This window comes from Vanellus vanellus (assembly GCF_965231255.1).
Source record: "Vanellus vanellus genome assembly, chromosome: 4".
NCBI classification, from domain to species: Eukaryota; Metazoa; Chordata; class Aves; order Charadriiformes; family Charadriidae; genus Vanellus; species Vanellus vanellus.
This window is the reverse complement of record NC_138909.1, coordinates 41,139,310-41,159,885: the sequence shown is the minus strand read 5'-3', so window position 1 is coordinate 41,159,885 and position 20,576 is coordinate 41,139,310. Positions and strand designations below refer to the sequence as shown.

Genomic DNA, 20,576 nt, shown 5'->3' with positions numbered 1-20,576 from the left:
TTTCTTTTCAAATAATTTGGACTTAATTTAAACATCATTATGCAGATTAAAAACTGTTCAGATTTATTAAAGAATAATGGAAGGCAAGACGAAAAGTTGGGATAACTATTAATCATCTGCTGAGCATACTAGAAGTCCATCCAGTTTTATTTGTAGCAACATCTCTTCCAATTATGAAGCACATTAATGCAATCACCAGTAGATATTTGAAGGGTGTTGCTAAAAAGCACGATTGAGTACTTGGCAAAAAAGTGACTTAAACAACTAAAAAAATAAACGTAGAAAAGTAATATCATGCAATTTGACTTGAAAAAGTCCATGGGAATGCATCTAGAGAAATAAAACAACTTCTGCGAGTTGAAAAAACCTGAAATACCAAAAGACAAATAGAGGACAGTGAACAGTAAATGAGATTTGAGTCCATAATATAAATAGATAATGAAAATGCTAAAGTCAATTTGGAGCTGTGGAAGCATCATTTCATTAAACAAAAGCGGAATACCACAGGCACTTTTGATGTCTTTAAAGAGGAATATACATATTCAGAATTTCAAAAAGGAAAAAAAAATCCATGAAAAAATAAAGAAGGGATTTTTAAGATTATAAAGAAATAAATGGATATACCTTGGCTAAACGATAAGGAGGGATAACATGTAGCCTATACATATCCAAAGGATGTAAACACCAGGTGATGAGAAGAATTACTGAAGATGAAACAAAGGGTAGATAAGTGGAACTAATAGGATGAAACCACTAATACAAAATTAAGAATGAACAAGGACAAAATTTCCTGCAGTGAATCAGAATGCAGAACGAGTCCTCCGAAGAGGTGGAAATCTAGTCATAGTTCACACATAAAGTCAGCCTGAAAACACTATTAGAAGAAACAGTCTTACACTGGTAAAGAGACATCTTTGAAAAAATGACCTTTTTTTTTTTCATCCTGGGCATCTAGATTTTGATACTTCAGTATTAAGGTGATATTAAATTGTCACAATCCATGCATATTAGTCTGTATGTTAAAATCATCAGTTGTTATGGGAAGAAGAAGAATATGAAAAGTATGAAAAAGCAAGGGAAGATATTTACTATTAACAGACTGACCCTTATTCTGTAGGACAATTTTGTATTTATAACCTGCAATATATAGGCATCTAAGACTAACACATTGCATTAGACCCAGACTTTAGCTTACCTTTTATATTTTTTAGATACATTTTAAAACCATGAATTTTTTTCACTTTTACAAGGACAGTTGGTTCTTGTCCACTTACCTGCTCCACTCCGTCTAGTGCTCATTTCTGCAACGTAGGTCCACTCGTTTGTATTAGCATCATAGCATTCTACTGAACTAAGGCACTGACGTGATGCCCCATCGTAGCCACCAACAGCATACAGTTTACCTAGAAGGGTAACCAACAGAAACCTACAAATTTCTAATGCACACAGACTACACAGGTACACAGGCTGAGGGGAAGTCATTCTCTGAATTAGCTATTGATCAGTAACTGTCATCAATCAGTTATTGGGTTTCTATTTCTTAAATAGTTTAAGATAGTACACTATAGTTCTTGTCATTGTTAGGATGTAAAAGGCAGCCAGTATCTAACAAGAACAACATGAATCAAAATATTTTGAATTGCCCAGCTGAAATACAAAGGTGCTTTATCCATTTTTAATTAAGAAATGCTCAAAAGCAAGCTAATTCAAGTATGTCCAACATTGGAAGCTTGCAAATAGGCTTCCTAGAAATGTCAAAAATTCAGCTGAAAATCACTTGTACAGTCTCCATTTTCATATCAGAAACAGCAGCAGTTCCTATGCAGTTTAAACACACACCTTAAAGTGTTTTAAGACCCAAGAGCAAGCCCAGGTCTGCATTGTCCAAGCGACATCCAAGCTATTCACCACTAAGCTGACTTGAAAGTCAGCAGTTTCTCAGAGATCATCCTTGAGATCATCCCCAGTGTGCAACCAGCAAAGTCAGTCACAGATAACAGAGCTGACAATACTGCAGTGCTATATCACTAAAGGTCAATTTAGTAGGTCCTCACTTCAGTAATTGGGCTCTCTAGCTTTGCTGACATGCATAACCTAGAGCATGCATGCTTAGCGAGCTTTTCCTTGGTTGGCCTCAGGCACAGTTGAAACTCTGAAAAAAAATTTAAAACAACTATGCTAAAAGCTGGTAAAAACATAGTAGAATGATTATGTATTGTTCATACCATTTGAATTACAAGGTTGAGCAAAAACCTGAAGTATGTTTTCAAAAGCGAGAAAAGGTAGTAGGGTAAATGATTCAATTTCCCCCCCTTTTCTTTTTAATATCATTTGTCAGCTTACCTCCAACAACACCTACACCAACACTACTTCTCCTTGTGTTCATTGGAGCTACGTGAAACCACTCATTAGTCTTTAAGTTGTAAACTTCGACTGATGATAAACCTATGAAGACAATATAATATTTTCTCTATAAATCTAGGTGCAACATACTGTCTACCTTCTGGAAAATTCTTCATATTTGAAAATTCAAATTATTTCATTTTAAGAAGTGTTAACTACTGTGCAAAAGGCACAACTGATGTCCTTTAGATAGCCAATTACAGTCAACCCATTCTTAGTGTCTGAAAATTGGTAAATCAATGAAAGCTTTTGTGGAAATCTGAAAAATTCTTCCCTGGATTTTTTTTCTTTCTTTCTAATTAAATCACAATTCTCTCTCCTACATAAGCTTCAGTAATAGTTATTAAGGAAAAGGATCATCTCTGCACAAATGGTTTTGTGCATCTGTGAAGAGAACAAACAGTGTATGTCCAAAGCCTTCCCACCGGTCAGAGAAAGCTGTTTGTAATACTATTTACACTACATCAAAGTGCAGAGGTATATTTCATATGCAAAAAGGACAACACAGACCAGGTAAGTTTTCTGCTCACTTCTTCCATGAGTTAAGGACTCTGACTATAGAAGGAACACTAAAGGGAACTTGTCAAAGATTCACTAATCCTTAAGCCTAAACTCTGAGACAGGTGCAAACAGTCCACTGTTCAGGGAGGAGGATGTGACCACTAAAGCACATTCCACACCACAAGATGCCAGGCTACCCTCATGCTTGGTTCCATCACAGCTACCAGAAAGAGACATTCAAATTTGATATGGTTATGTCAAGAATAGCCAAACTGGCACACTAATCAGCAGTGTGTAAAGGCAAAAATACCTGTACTCCCATCAAATCCTCCCACAGCATAAAGAAGGCCATTTAATACAGCTGCTCCCAGTGTGCTTCTCCGGTCTTGCATATTGGCAACACTTGTCCACTGATCCTTCACCGGATCATAGGAATCTACTGTGCGAACTCTCAAAGAACCATTGAAACCACCAACAGCATAAACCATGCCTCCCATATACACCATTCCTAGAGCAGGGAAATGGGGAGGAAAGATGAGCCTTTTAGTCTTTGTCAATTAATTTTATTCCGTACTGTCCTAAGCATGCAGATACTTGACACAATTTACAGTACTCACTACACTGTCAGGCTTTTGACACAGTCCTAGAGCCACACTTCATTCAGATTAAGCACTAGAAGTTCTGACTCTTTGATACTAATAGCTCACTTCTGAATATCATACATGTTGAATTTCTCCTTGCTTTGGTATCTCAGCTGCTTCAGGATCACATTTTCACATTCTTCATCTCATTTAATAATAATAATAGGATATTTTAATAGTAAAATTACTCATAATGAAGTAATATTTAAATTTATTTATCCTCTGTATCCGTGGGAGGTAATAAAGCAGTTTATTCTAGAGATTACAAACTGAAGGACAAATAAAATCAAGTTATTAAACTTGTATTGTCCCAGATTAGCAAGTAACTTGAATTTTAAGGATGATCAAGGCTTAGCCCTTCTCAGATAAATATCTTTAGTACTGTTCCAAAGAACATACTAAGCTTTATTCGCACACCTAACTTCTGAAGCATTATCAACCGCAAGAAAAAATAGGCATCATTTACCCGCTCTACATCTTCTGGAAGGCAATTCAGCCACCTGATGCCAGCGTTCTTCTTTAAAATCATAGCATTCAACACTGCGAATTGCCTTTGGTGCTTGTCCTCCAACTACCATCATCAACTAAAAGGGAGATAATATTTAATTATTAACTGCATATATGAGAGTACGTGAAATATCAAAAAAGTGTTAAAAAATAAAACAAGCTTCTGTACGAGAATTAAAGGACAGCACTCCTAAATAAGAAATTTGAGTCTTGCAAACTAGGCAAAATTCATTACTTTTTTTTTTTTTGAACACACATGCAATTTGTAATCACTGTGTCCAGAGGAAATATCTGAGATAGAAAAGCAGGAAGCAATTAGAGTCTAGGTAGAGCTCCCAAGGATGGGGCAGATGCTGCTGTATCTTCACACCCTACTCTGACCTCAAGTATGGGAATTCAACATCAGTTCAATGGAACTGTGATCATCCATCACAGAACAGCCTTATCTGGTTCCTTTGAGAGAAACGTGCTATATCTGCTGAATGGAATCTCCTCCTATTCCATTACTGCAGTTGGCATAACAGTACTATGAGAAAACTTCTTTACTTCATTGGAAAGAAGATAATACCTGATGTTTGTTCAATTTTCTTCTTCTAAAATGAAAAAAATACTATATTTAGCTAAAAATTGAAGAAATGCCCCAACTTTGTTAGGGTTTTTTTTTTGATGCATTTTTTAAGGAAACAGGCTTACTTCCTCTCTAACACCAGGCCTATAATTGTATATTTCTCAAACACTGAAGAACTTTCAAAAAAAAGGTTTGTTTGGTTTTTTTTTTTTTGTAAGGGCAGGGGGAGGCCATGGAGGGAGTAAGTGGGAGGCTAAAACATCTACATCAAGTAACATGGAGTATAGAGCTAATCACTTGTTATATTTTTGTGATGAAGAATTGTAGTACAAAAATTTTTACTGGAATACTACAAGCGATGGTCATGTTCTCATGAAATCTGTTAAAGTGGAGTTGGAAGAAATAAGTACATTGGAAAAATAAGGGTCTTACTTTTGGAAGGCTAGCGGGTGTTCTCAATTTCGTTCGAGTGCTTTTCATCAGTGCTCGTTGCTCAGTTGGCAGCAAGTGATACTTCATAGCTTCAATGAGGTAATCTTTACAAGCACTGCTGTTCTTAACCAATATTTCTTCTTCAACTCTCTGTTTATTAATAGAAGTTTAACAAGGTCTGAGCATGTTAAGGAAGTAAAACAAGTAATCTGAAATATAATAGAGCCTGTGTTATATCACACAAATGCAGACTACTCTGATTTTTTAGATTGTAGTTTAACCACAGTTAGACATGAATTTATGTCAAGGCAATATGCAGTCACTGAAAAAAACCCAATGGATTCTCTTAATTAATAAGTAGAAGAAACAGCATTAGGCAAGGTAAATCACTTCCTCTCTAACAAGCACATTTCTTGCTTCTTTCAAATACAGAGAGTACAGAACACTTTAAGAGGGGAGTGGGGTAGAAGAATTTAACAAACTAGTAAACCACACCACAACAATAAGAAATCACAACAGCGAAACAAAACATAAAAACCCACAAAAGCAAAACAAAAAGACCAACACCAAAACAGCCCACACAAAGTGGAGGAAATTCATATCACAAAACCAGAATTTCTAAAATAAACACCTACCAACCTGCTACTACAACTACACCTACTAACCAATGCTAATAGCAAACTGATATTTTCAATCTTAAATATTTGACCTGGCATGTAAATATTCAAAATGATCTTACACAATTTGAAAAAAATGTACTATATCTGAACCAGGTAAAGAAATGTTTCCTTTGTTAGCAAGTCCTAACCAACTTAAACAATAGATTCAATTCTGAAATTTAAAATTCAGTTATGAAAAGAAGCATGGTATCAAATATGATATTAAAAATTAAAGCTAACCAGATCTCAGATAATTAAATCATTCAGGTTACTAGTGTAGCATGACAAATAGTCAGCCAGACAAATTACTTATATGTGGTATCTTCTATGTGGCAGTCCCTCATTTGACTCTGTGTGTGTACGCACGTGCATATGTAATGGTGGCTGTCTTTGTTTTACTATCAGTAACACACTACATTACACTGTTGTTTAAATTTAAAGTTATCCATCTGGCATTAAAAAAAAAAAAAAAGAAACTGAAATGTTCACATGCAGAAGAATTAGTATTCCTTTTTGCTTACCTGAACTAAATATTCACGGGACAGCAAAGGCAGCCGAACATGCTCCATCAGGCGTGCCATTAGCTCCTGCCTTACATCTTTGTCATGGTTTACCCATGCTATTACTGCTTCAAACACCTTCCAGGAAACAAACAAATGCAAGTCCCTTGACTTATAAATTCAGTAGTATGAAAATATCAGTGTGCCTCCATAAACAGTTTTTGCTTATACTAAAATTCCTAATTTGAGAAAAGATGGCAGCAGTTACAGCTCCCATTATTTCCATATTTACCCACTACAAAATTCTGAAGATGCAGTAGCCAGTCTCTTTTTATATCACTCCTCTACTGCTACTGGTGTTTCAAGGATAGCTGCACTACATTGACAATATGCACACAGTAATTTCATTGACACTGAGAATTCAATAAAACTAGGTAGGTAAACAAACAACACAGCAGCAGGAATATTACAATCCTCGTACTTTTCTTCCTTTCTTGGAAAATCGACCTGTCACATCATCATTCAAACGACTTAACATCACTGAGCCTTACTAGGAGAAGCAATCCCAAGCCTAGTTTCTCCTCTATTGCACAGGAGCTCAGCATACACTAGGGCGTTAAAACCTCAATTATACTCCACAGAAGCAGCATCACATGTATCAAAGTGATAGATCCGGATCTTCAGGGTATTATGGGAACAGCAACGTTACTTTGCTAGTTGCAGTTTAAGCATATAGTTCTTGGATTTAAAGTTTCAAAAAGGTTTTAACACAAAATACTACCTAGCCATATAAATCAGTAGGCAAATGCGCTTCTGAATACAATTTAGCATCGTTTTAACAGAGGTGTTAGTACACCTATATAGTCCTTGGAAAAAAGAATAACTAAAATATTTTAAATTGATCACAACTGGATTCAAAAGCTCAAAATTAATATATCTACACCCTGAAAGCCATTAGAGGTTCAAAGAGGTGTACTGGGCTCACTGAAGTTTCAAAAATGGCTTTAAAAGAATGAGATCTAGCTAAAGGTCAGCCAACGCATACTTAAACTCAAGTACGGTTATACCAAGCCATCTCCTCTGCAAGCCACACTTGTTCAGTTAGGCTAAACAGCCCACATATACATACAGAGTTATAATACCTTTGTGGGACTGCTCACGTTAAAGTTAGTAGATGGCATATACTTGTTCAAATTACAACTTTTGAGTTATTTATCCCTTGGTAAACCAAACTCCTGTGTATGTGACACAGCATGTGTTGTGTTTGTTCTGCTTGAAGATAGAAGAATGAATTTCTATTTAATTTTGTTTCCCTTTTTTTTTTCAAGAACAAAGGGTTATGTGATTTAATACAGTTTGAGGATTTTTAAGAGTTGCGATTAATTTTCATCATCAGACTGACAATGCTTTTGGGTAAAATCCTTAGCACTTTTGGGGAAAACCCTTTAAACATGAGCACAATGCATGCCTAATTTCATTGAGGAAACAAAGAATGCATCCAGAGAAGCGTACAAGTGCAGTAAGAGCAAGCTCGCTCTCTCATCCAAAAGGATAGATTACTGGGATACAGATGGTCTTACCTTCTCTTCTGAGGCAATTGTGAGTTTGTCACTGGATATAAGACTGCACACCTGCTCTACACCAAGATTGAGGTATTCTTCACTAAGTACGACATCAGAGAAGTGCTGTTCTGTTTGGAGGAAAAGAAGTACTCTAACATACAGTGCAAATTGTATCCCACAACAAGCATTAAGGCAGCAGAGCAAATATAGAGGAAAACAACACTGTATGCATCCTCTTTCATCATATCTAGAAGCAATACCTTAACTTAAAACATTTTATATAGGTTAAAGTTTGGTCTCAAACAGTTTTTATAATTAAAGATTCTTTAAAATAATTGAAATATTAGAACACATTATACTAAAAGTAGAAATCGCAGCAATTTAACATTTTCAGCATTGCTTCATCTCAGTACTTGTCCTTGACAATTACTTGAATCTCACTTTGCTATCTTTGTACACACAAATACAGAAAAAAAGATTCCAGAAAAAGAATATGCTCTGTATGTGTTGACAAACATGTTTTAAACCTGCAGTTCAACATGATCAATGGCTGATTCATAGAAGTAACCAGCAGTTTTGCAGTCTAATGTAGGTCAAATCAAACAAGTCTGGATCCTGTTGCACCTCTCAGAGCATCTCCAAGGTCGTAAAAAATTACATATCACAATCTCTACAACACATAGGTGTGTAATTTTTCCTCAGGTTTTTTTTTAATGCCTCAAAGTAAACAAAACTGACAAAATTTAACGTTTTAGTTGCAGAACCAGACATTTCTTTTAACATAAAGCACGTATCTTTAGCAAGTTGTTGTTCAGTTATTCAGTTGTCCTCTCCCTTCCTTAAGATTGTTTTTTAAGCCATTCAGTTGCTTAAAAAGTAGCTCCATCCACTTAACTGTTATTTTTCCTCTCTTCAGCTATTCTTAACGGAATTTAGAAGGGACAACTGTTACCGGGAATTTAAGAATTCACTCAAAATTAGAATAAGTAGAAAAAGGTCAAAGATATTCAAACTAAAGAATTTTTTAAAGCCTTTTCTATCACTCCACTAGTGCTACTATAGTTAAGACCCCATGCTTGACAAACTGTCTTAAGCTGTTAAAAAAAGTTAAAGAATGCTGAATGCTTCCAGATCAAGAAGTCTAGATTGTTCAGGTCAATTTTGCACGGTACAACAGCTTTTTCGCACTGTGCTAAAGATTAGAGAGCATAAAAAGATAAATCTAACACAGTATAATTCTTGTCCTTTATCTAGTTCAACATCCCGTTCCTTGAAATGGGCAGCACAAGTTGCTTCAGACAAAAGTCCAAGAATATAAATGAAAAGTATGATAATAAAACCTCCCTCCATAAAGGTCTCATTATGTCATGGTTTAGGCCACTGGTAACCAGAAGGATATTTTACTATAACCACATTTTACTAAACAATGAGTTCAGTGAGATACAGTCCAGTTCCCTTGAATCCTGAATCCTTGAATTCCTTGACTTCAATACCTTCCTATAGTAATACTACCACAGTCTCATTGAACAAAAAGCCCCACATCTAAATTTACCACCCAGTTTACCATTAATAAGTTTCCAATTAATATCCCTGTGTTCTAATGCTGAATACGATGATAGGGAAAGCCACAACCTGTCTACTCAAAATCATTCATTATTCTATATCCCTTTCTAGCCTCCATCTCTATTTAAAGTAGACAGTCCTCCTTGCCTTTTTAGTCCCGCATCCTACCAGGCTTTCATTCATGCAATCAATCATCATCGCTACAAGTCCCTCCAGTTCTGCAGCATTCTCTTATGATGGACACGTAGTATTTCCTGCCACGTTTCAGGCAATGGGAGAGAAAGAATTAGGAGAAATACTATTGAATTTTATAACACCACCATTACTTTTCCACTCCTTACAAATCCTTATGTCTGTTTGCTTTCCAGACAACAAATATGCAGTTTCTTGAGCTGAAGTAGAATTTTCTGAGGTACACTTATTGAAATAAGTATCCAATAAATTTTACTATTTGCATATGGCAAACAGAATTTGAGTAAGGTAATTTGCATAAGTTATTTTTATGATAAACTCCAAATTTCAAGTGACAGGGCCACAAAACAGCATATCTGACTACTCAGAAGTTGAGTTAAGAAGGAAGCAGAAAGGGAAAGCAACACTAATTTCAAGCAAATCTGAGGTCCAGAAGCCTTTATCTTCCCTTGAGAAAGCTGATCCAATGGTGGATCACATCCAATGGGACATACTTCATAAACTGGAAATATCCAGTTGATTTTAAAGACTCGTATACAAAAGCCTTCGATTTTTAAAAAGTTGATTTAGATTTATGACATGCTCTAAATAGGAAGACATCCAGCCCCTAACAGTGAAAGTTGAGAATTTTCAAAGTAATATAAGGAAAATGATGTTGTCTTCTGTCTTCATGCTAGGAAGAGAACAGTAGAAGAAAATCTGACAAAAATAGACAGCACTTCAACAAAAACTAAGACTGTTGTACTGGATTTTAGCTTCTGTGCTTAAAGCATAAAATAAGACATGGGGCCAAGCGAAGAAAGAAGAGTGGAAAAAAAGGAGAAATTAAAACAAACTACTCGGTCAATAGCTACAGGCTCAGGTTCTCAAGCAACACCTGGAAACAAATCCTCAACTGAATGAATCACAGAAAAAGAGAGAGTAGGTTGCTATATAAATTTTAGTCATCAAAAAAAGAGGTAAGGTCAAATCACTTGTCTCTTGAGAATGAGATCTCTTGTTGTCAAGGAGACCATTTTAACTGATTGATAATCTTTTGGCAGAAGCCAATTGAAATTAAAGCTAAATGGATTATTCAAAATAATTAGAAACTGAAAAAGAACAAGGAAATGCAAAAACACCAATTAAGTCTGTCAATGAAAATTTAGCTAAAGCTGTTCAAGTGTTGAAGACAGAAGGCAATATTTTATTATATATAAAAATAATGCTTATGAAATTCGAACTTTTTGCTTCCTTTTAACAAGGAGGATATCAGCATCAATAATCTGGAGATATTAACATCAAACATCATGAAACTTATGACAAGACTAAATATTTCACGCATCTGACCCGTGCAAAATTATAAATTAGCTTTGTTTTTATTTGTAGCATTAGGTAACATACTTCTTTCTTTGTGAACATCTCCTAGATGGGCAGACAGATAGAACTATCTGGCCGGGAGTTTTCAGAGAGAATAAAATACATATTTTTTTCCAAATCGGAACTTTCCACACAGTGTACAACTTTGACAAATTTGTATTGGAATCCTGCCCCTGCATCTTGCCACTTTACCCAGACATTGAAGCCAGCTGGCTCCAGAGTCAGGCAGCCTGGAAACAAGCTGGCTTAGGAGCTGCAGAGGCCTGGCTCCCAAATTCCCACTTCCTAAGCAAGTAGAATCCTACTTCTTTATTATCAAAACTAAAATCTGCCTTTAAAAAAAAATCCTTTCCATTTTAGAACATTTCTAAAATATCTGTTCCAATTGCATATGAAAAACAGATTTTCACATTTTTGCAACCGACAGAGACAGTTTCTATCTGAATAGCTAAAGATCTGTCCTCGTCTGCCCTGTACCAGTAGGATGGGACTCCAGCTTCAGGGACAAACTAAAAGGACAAAAAGGAAGTTCTTAACAACATGAAAGGGGCTAGTAACAAAATCTTTGGAAGTACAATAAACGATGCCAGTATGGAGAGCACAGAAAGCTGTAAATGTACCACTTTTTGGTATTTTTCATTATGAATCTGTATATTTGTATATTACGCATACATGCAGCAGCAGTAAGTGCTTGACCTACCTCTTCTATCCAAAAGACACATAGTCTTGCTGGCCATAAAGATATTGATGCTAATTTTATATTTTTCTATAACACTGGAAGGAAAGCTACATCTGAAATCAGCACAGGACATTTTATGCTATAAACATTTGTGGATTAATTCACAAACACAATTTCACTTATTTATACAACTACGTCAGAACTTCTCTGGCTTAATTATCTTTACTAAATGGAATAAACAAATACAGAAGCAAAGGTCTGCTGAAGTTCCTTCAAATTAAAAAAACCTGTCAGAGAATCATGGTGGCCAAAAATAAAAGCCTGTAACCAATCTTCTAATTTTTGTTTTATGATCATGGCTGTTGTCAGTGTATGACATTGTTAAAGACTGCCTAAATTTCTGTTCCATCATTAATAGGCTTCAGTCATTTTCTGAGGTATTCGAGCAGCTGATGACACTTAATATCCGTTTCCAGAAATCTTTTTAACATTTTGTACACTTTCAGAAATCTTCTCCCAAAGATCTTCCCAAAGCCACATTAACAAGTAAGAAAAACAGGCCAGAGCTTATTAGTGCCAGAGGCTGCAGCTGGAAAAAAGAGAAAAAACCCTCATATTCCCTAGATCGTTTCATGACAGTAATCTAATGTATATTAGCGTGTGAAATAAAATATCACAATCAAATATATTGACTCTCATAAGTATCTTTTGTCTGGTTTAGGCCAACTATTTCTGTTACACAAAATAGATGATGATATTTTTTAATAAACTAAATGGAGTATCTGCACCTTTCTGATGTGATAATGCTCTAAAAACAGCTGGAACTTTCCAGAAATTTAGCTTCTTTCTGAACTGATAACCTTTTGGTTTAGAGCAATGTGGAGCATGGGAGCTTGGAAATACATGTCTTACGTTCAATTGAAAGAACAATGACAATTTCGCAAGAAGATGAAACAAAAATAGTTAGCAAGAATTAGTTTTCTAAATTATTGCTTCAATTCACAATGCCACATTGTGATTTTTTTGGCTTGGGACAAAAGGTCTTTGCTGATGGCCTAACAAGGTCAAGCAGAAACCCAGCCTTATTAAAGAGGGATAGATACAAGCTCTGCTAGTTAGAGAACCAGCAGAAGCTAAACATTGCAGAATAATTTTTTTTTTTAAATCAGATTTACTTGTCAATTTTATGCTTAAATAACTGCTTTTGAGAACACCATGAAATTCCTAGCAGCCAAGGTAACAGAAGCGTAGCAACAGACGCTGCTACTCAGAATAGAATCGTAAGAACGATTCTGCTAACTACGTCCTTTCAATCTCATGCATACGAATGTACACAAGAATAGTCTACAGAAGACATGCATGCTTCCAAGCCTAGTCAAGGCTCAAAGTTTTAGACTCAGAGCACCAGAATAAAGAACGCTGTATCCCACAGTTAAGTAGAACACAGTAATCCCTGCTTCACAACACATGCTAAGATTCCCTAACAGAAGTTTCTTCAATATCTCCTCAGCACGATGCTAAAAGCCAAGAGGGTTTGCTCTGTAATGCTGGTCCTCAAAAGATGCTTCTTCCACAGGTAATCCAATGTTTCCAAACCCCATACTGGCCTATGGTTAAAACTGGTTAAAACTAAGAAAAAAACTGGTTAAAACTAAGAAATATGTCAAGGCCTAAGCACTGAGCAAGTGTCTCTCTAGGGGAAGATGCCATACCCCTCTTCTTTAAAAGACTTTACCAATCTATCTTCAGGTTGTACATAATGACAACTATAAAATGCACCATATTCTCAGGAAAAATTGTTATTTTGTGAACATCCTCTAAGACTATGTAAGATGTATCCCAGACTAAAACTGAGAATGGACTAGCAGCGCTCATGCCACATACTCTTCATAGGAATCCTCACACGAGAAGGATGAGAGGCCTCAGCTGTACATAGTCGCTGGCTCTGTACATAGACCCAGAGCAGGACTGCTTTCTGGAACATCATGAGAACGGGGAGCATCTCAGAAAGTTTAATTGCAACAGAAGCTCATTCCAAGTGATCTGTATCACTTGTCCACTATTTTCAGATCTCTCCACAGGCATCATAGATGCATATAAATGACTCTCCTAAATTATAGAAATCTCTGCTACAAGAGGACCAACTCCACCACAGGATTATGAAGCTCCAATTTTAATGAAAGTTAGTTTTTTTCCTCCCACTGGAAGGAAGTTCCAGAGTTTCACTCTTCTAATAACTTCTGATCTACATCAGCATCCATCTGGTTTTATGCTATCATTGTCTCTTAGCAGACGTATCTCCCTGCCTCTTTTTCCTAAATATAAAATAGCCAGTGTAACACAATAAAGACCGGGAGAAGCTAAACATCAAAATGCTTTTCATTTTCTCCAGCGGGGAAATATTTTCACTGCTTTTTCAATCTAATAATCCTCTTCTGTACTCATTCTAGTTTCTAGAGCCTTAATCCTGAAATATCTGCTCTTGAGAGTTCAGCTGTCTGATACAAGGCCTGATTCTGAAATGGCACAGTCATGTATCCTTGGCTCAGACTTTTGAGAATTTATTTTCAGTTGTAAGGAAGAGCCTTGACAAAGTACAAAGAGCCATTTGAGATAAGAACAGGGGGAAAAAGAAGCTATGATGGCTGAGATACAGGCAGTAAAGAAGCTTGAAAATTCAAGAGGAAAAACATTGACCTGAAAACGTATAAAACTGTACAGAAGAAAAACAGGGAGTCAGCAGACATAAATCCAGCAAGACTGATGATCTAAGACTGTTCCAACAAGAAATGAAGGCCAACCCTTCCTCCCTGGGTGCTTTTACCAGGAGTACTGAGCACGCCGGTGCTCAGCCTTGTAGCTTGCAAGTCCCCGCTAGGACCAACAAATAGCTTCCTTCTCCTTTTCACTTGTCTGCCTCCTGCTTGCAGAGTCTCTCTGAGCACAGCAAAGGATGCCTGAACAAAATGACCCAGAGAGGGAGGGTTACAAGTTGGACACGGTTCCTGTGCTCTCAAACACATTTAACCAATAGTGTACTCAAGGTCTTGCCAGATTCTTAGATTTCATATTTCTAGAAATTAATCTACATAAATATTAGCTTCAACTACTAAATTGAACCAAGAATGTTTAGAAGTAACTGAAGTAGTTGAGAAGTTACTCAGGTGTAGTCAGAATAGAATTTGGAAAAAAATAATTTAAAATTCAAAAGTAAGCAACCACTATATCAAAATATGTTCCCTAAAACATTAAATATCTGAACATTAACTCAGTTAATAAATGTATGCCTTGCTTCCTATTGCATAAAAGGTCAAAACTATAATAGCTTTTTGGATTTGATATTATATTACTCAAAGACAAAAAGATTTCATTAAAATGTTTTGCATAATAGTCTAAGTACAGTTATCACAAAGTCATTCAGTCACATATGCATTACAACTTCGAGTAAGGTATACATTACACAAACTAGTACTTTCAAAAACGACTTGAATAGCTTTTCAAATTTTTTTAAATTCATATATAATTAATTTGAATACAATTTCACTAGACTAAAAACTTCTGAGTATGGCTGATTTGTACACCTTAGTTTCACACTTAAGTCAGCAACCAAGGATTCTGTTGACAGACAACTCATCATATGAATTTGCTGCATTTCTCTTTTTTCCTGAAACATCCGTTCTTGATAGAGATACTATAATCTCCTGGAAAGGGGTGGGAGGGTGGAATCTATACCAGAAAACAGATTTTCTAGGAATTAAGGCAACTGAAAGCATTCATCAAAATCCTTCTTTTTATGAGTTCTAAAAGTACTCAAGGCAATAAAAAGCCTATTATTTGGACCTAGACACATAATTTAAAGCACTTCGTGCTCTATTTCAGGGAAATCTTCAGTTTTAAGTCTGTACTAATTGTTAATGATGCTAATTGGTCATTGTACATTTTAAAAAAGTTATGAAAAGCAATACAATCATACGATTTTTTTCTGCGGCCTTATCAGGATATTTAATTTTTAATTCTGTTTTCTGTATTGGTCTTGTACTAAGCCTGACAGAGTGCTAGGGATTAAGGAAGGCAGCACAGAGAGTGCAATGCAATGAAGCAGCTCACACCATGACTATGCACAGCATATTTATCTCAAGAGAAGAACAGAGTGTGCATTGCTTTAAAATTCACCACACAGATACAGCAAAAACACAGTAGGAGTTGAGCTGGCAGCTTGTGGTATGGGCCAGCAGGACTCCAAGAATACAACGACAAAAAGGGAAGCATAGACGAGGAAAGTGCTTTCTGGAGGAATCTGACAGAAATGGAAGGTGGTTTGATTAAGGAGGAAAGAGAAGGTCAGTTCCAATCACAAAAGTAGTAGAGAGAGATATGAAATAAAAGATTCAAGTGAGGGTAATTCTGATGAACTGGAAAAGCCAAGGATGAGAGGTTGGAATTTGATCCAAGCGGAAAAGGAATATTGCAGAAATAGTAAAATGACCTTAGCAAACAGAGAGGATGTTATGGCAGAGAGAAATTTACATTTCAGCAAAAGGGAAACATGATGTAGAGCACATTTGGTAGGACGGGAAGAAATGAAAGAGGAACACACAACAGAGTAGTTGAGAAAAAATTACGGAGGAGAGTTAAAGTTACTTTGTCAAGTTTACGAACCGGAATGACTGGGAAAACACTGAAGTCACCAGTGACAGAGGAAGACAGGGAGAAGGCAAAGATGATTCGATGGAAAGCAATTCAGTTTTGTTGAACCTGAAGTAGAAATGAAACATCCAAGAGACACTGAGAAGCCAGGAAAAGATCTGTGACTGGGCAACTAGTGCAAGCGGCATGTGAGGAGGCATACCTGAGAGTCACTCTCAACCTCTGACAATGTGTGACTTCTGAATTTCCATACAAATTTGTCCAACTCTCTGAATATTCACTGCCAAAGCTCTAATCAAAATATACTACTTTACTGGCTAGTAAGTCAAAGCCTATAAAAAAGGAGGGACTTTTTCCACTACAAAAAGCTTTCAGTAAAAAGTAATTCCTGAGTGTTAAGTCTTCAGTCTCAACTCAAACATCAAGACCTCAAGGCACTCTACACACAAAAGAACGGTAAGATCATTGCTATTTGAACAAATTAAAAAAGCCTTAGTTTTGCTTACATTTTCATGCTACAAACTTACCAGCTTACACAATGTTTTGTTTACTTTTTATTAACCAACATTATGCAACCTTTCTTGGCATCAAAAGGAGTCAAGCAAGGTTTTAATCCATTATGTTAAAAATTACCAATTTAGTAATACCTTCTCTGAAACTACATGTATATCAGTTTCCAGTAGCAGAAAATATTGGAATATAAAGGGAAAAAAAAAAAAAAAAAAAGGATTTTAGCCTTCACAGAATCACAGAAATGTAAGCTAGAAAGAACTTAAAATCATCTCTTTTTGCACACAGACATGATTTAGATCAGTCTAAATCAGAAGTTAGTCTAACCAGGCTGTTTTACAGCTGCCTAACAGTGGAGAGTCCACAACTTCCACAGACAGCTTGCCTGATCTGCGTTACTTCTAGAATTAGATTTTTCCTTAACATATGAAACAACTTTAAAAAATACCTCACAAGTTAAGCTTATTAATTCTCAGCCATTTTTATGCACAAGAAGATTTGCATTCCTTCTCATCCTCCTAGCCTTTTCATTTGTTAACTGAAAGGACTATCTTCTCTCACAGTCTTTGTCATAGGTCAATCTATTTTCTTAATATGTTCGTGTTAGACTTCCTTGGATTCACTTCAGCCTGTCTGCATCTGTCTTAAAGTTCTGTTTAACATTTTCCACTTGAGGCCTTCACCAGCATTAAGAAAAAGGGAATAATTATTCTCTCTTGTCCTCCCATACAACACTACCGTTACTTCAGCACAGAATTAGAATTGCTTTTTCATTCACAAGAGCAAGCAAAATGAGAACCTAATTTTCAAAAACGTCAAGACTTGACATGAGCCAGTCCTTTTACAGATATGAGTAACACAGTCTTTAAGATGACCATGACAATGCATTTTTAGAAATAAAATTAAGAATTCCATGAACTTTTTTTTTTTTTCAGAAAAAAAAAAAAAAAGAAACAATCTAATGGCAAGCGCTCTTTAAAAGGAAAGAAGAATTTTGTTGGTTCAGCTATACGGTTAGTTAGAAAATACACCTCTATCTACTTTATGTCAAGATAGACAAAAGAGACTACAGTTACCCTTTATAATAGGAAATTTCAAGCCTTGAGCTAGATAAGTAGGATTTTCAGAAAACAAGTTGGTAAAACAATACTTATGGTACCTTTATTGCTTCTTAGCTAGTGCCGTACAGGGGTACACATAGCACACACACCCCATGTCCTTGTCATCTTTCTTCCTCCATGTAGTTCTTACAGACTTTGGCTTGTCAGAGTTGCCAGAATTTAAATTTTTTCCTGATTTCCTCCCTTAAGTGACGGTGCAAAATTTTAAACAGCAAGCTACCTTCTTTCTGGATTACAAATTGTTTGGACCCTGTATGGCCCTGATAAGCCATGAAGATGCCACCCCTTTGTGCTTATTATAACTATGTTCCAGCCAGGAGACTTTATTTCTCTCACAAACATTCATGTCAAATGCACTCTTTGTCAGAAGATAAATGTCTGCAATGTCCTCGATAAAATTCAGTTTCCTTTGGGTGGGGTTGAGTGGGCATGAAACCCACGTGTGTGTGTACCCACACACACAGGTATCAAGCTATATATATACTATACTAATAATAACTTGCCTGCATATGTGTTGGCCTTGTTCAAGAGATCTGTGCATGCGTGCATGTCGGCAAAAGCACGAATCCCCAAGCAGTTGATAGGATGAAGCTGGGATTCCAAAAATTCACAGCAAGTCCTTTTCACATCCTGCAGTTGCAAGAGACCAGCTGCTGGGAGCAGTACCTGTGAGAAGCAACGGGTGGTTAATATCCCAATTCAATTCTGAGCTTATACAAGAGTATTCTCAATAAAGAAAACAAAATAATCCATTAAAAAATTAAAAGACTAAAACAGAGGAAAATTTCAGCATTATGCGACTGAAGAACTTAAACCCCAAGATTTAAGATTTAAAATAACAAGCAACGTCTCTACCACCATGTTCACTGGGAAATCAATCCCTAGATTATAATTCTCACACTTCATGTAAACCTGTTTCCAATATTCATTCACAAGTTCCCTCCTTACTGTTCCCAACACTCCATAATTACATCTCATTTCCAAACCTTCAGCATTAGATATTTCTTTAAATCAAAGTTTTCTAGACCATGATGGAATATGTAAATCTTGTTTGCATTAAAGCACTGGACATTGTACCATTTTTAGCATCAATAATAAGCATCTTTATGCAACTGATTCCAGTAAGGAATCAATTCAGCTTCCAAAGAAGTCTGTCACCTTCTTGGAAGAATGACAATTCAGGCATTTAAAAGCCTGAGAATATAAAATATTCTATAACTCATTAAAAATCCATATCAGTAAGGAATTAGCATAAGTGACATACTTGTCCTTCAACTTTCACAAAGCAAGCAAACAGTAAAGAAAAATTTAAAAAACCCCTATAACATTTTATTTGCCCAGTAAAATTTAAACATGAGATTTAAGTGAATTATAATTGTGCCTCTGAGCAAAATTCCATACTGCTATCTACAATTCTTCTTCACAATATTTTCATTTTCTGCACCTTTAACAGTTATTTTAATGAGACTTCTATTTTAGGACATTCAAGTGTGAAATTAATGTTGGCTTGCATCTTCAGTGGACAAAAACAGGCAATATTTTAACGTGGAAGTCTTGCAACTGTTCACTTACATATAGAGAAAACATATACTATAGGACTGCATCAATAATAAGCAAGCAACAAATACAAAGACAACGGCTGCACTACTCTTGTTAATGCTTTTCATTTAAACAACGACTTGGGTAGAATTAAAGAGTCAAACAAGAAGAAAACTGAAAGAATGAAGAGAGATGGAAAAGCAGAGTAAACCAGTTTAGAAACCTGTGTAACACTTACTACATGAAAGCTGCAGAATATGCTTCTACAGAATTGGTCTTTGGAAAAAGTTTTAATGTTTGCAATTGTCTGTAGAATCAAATATTTGCCATCATCTTTGTAAGCGTCTATCTACTTGGCTTCTAAAGAGCTACTGTTATTGTTTACTCTTTAGACTTTTTTTTCCTTGAAATAAAACTAACAATTATGACCCAAACTAAAACAAAAACGATTTCAGGTGATAGAACCTTGTAAAGCTAATGTCTGCTTTAAAGCTCATTTTTTGGTCCCACTCCTATTATTTATGGCTGTTCCTCTCTCTTCAGCCTGCCATATATGAAGCCTGCTTGTAAACCATCTTTCTGTTCCTCGAGATATTAATCACTAATTTGAAGCGGTAACCCAATATAGCCTCTGTTTTACACATTTGACTATCAGTGTAGACAGCAAAACAGAAGGATTATATATTTAACAAGGGTTTACTTTTAATAAAAGAGAAATGAAGGAAAACACACAAACGTGACTGCCGTGAGATACACAGACTGCTGCAGCTGATCATAACTCAGAGCGTTGTGATCAGCGGCACAGAATCTACTTGGAGGCCTGTAACCAGTGGTGTCCCTCAGGGGTCAATACTTGGTCCAATTTTGTTTAATATATTCATTAATGACCTGGATGAGGGGACAGAGTGTATCCTCAGCAAGTTTGCTGATGATACCAAACTGGGTATGGTGGCTGACACCCCAGAGGGCCGTGCTGCCATCCAGCGTGACCTGGACAGACTGGAGAGCTGGGCAGAGAAGAACCTAATGAGGTTCAACAAAAGCAAGTGCAAGGTCCTGCACCTGGGGAAGAAGAATGCAAAGCACCAGTATAGGTTAGGGGTGGACCTGCTGGGAAGTAGTTCTGAGGAGAAGGATCTGGGGGTCCTAGTAGACAGTAAATTATCCATGGCCCAGCAATGTGCCCTTGTCAC

General features: G+C 36.2%; 1 protein-coding gene across 1 annotated transcript in view; it reads right to left on the bottom strand.

Moving 5' to 3' along the window:
* KLHL2 (kelch like family member 2) overlaps positions 1 to 20,576 on the bottom strand; it is a 61,986-nt gene that overhangs the window by 5,236 nt on the left and 36,174 nt on the right. Inside the window, exons 5-12 of the mRNA XM_082482571.1 lie at positions 18,348 to 18,510; positions 7,792 to 7,901; positions 6,233 to 6,349; positions 5,053 to 5,202; positions 4,012 to 4,129; positions 3,215 to 3,412; positions 2,344 to 2,445; positions 1,275 to 1,403 (exon numbers count right to left, since the gene is read on the bottom strand). Coding sequence (XP_082338697.1) covers positions 1,275 to 1,403; positions 2,344 to 2,445; positions 3,215 to 3,412; positions 4,012 to 4,129; positions 5,053 to 5,202; positions 6,233 to 6,349; positions 7,792 to 7,901; positions 18,348 to 18,510 — 1,087 coding nt within the window. The remainder of the gene's footprint in view (positions 1 to 1,274; positions 1,404 to 2,343; positions 2,446 to 3,214; positions 3,413 to 4,011; positions 4,130 to 5,052; positions 5,203 to 6,232; positions 6,350 to 7,791; positions 7,902 to 18,347; positions 18,511 to 20,576) is intronic.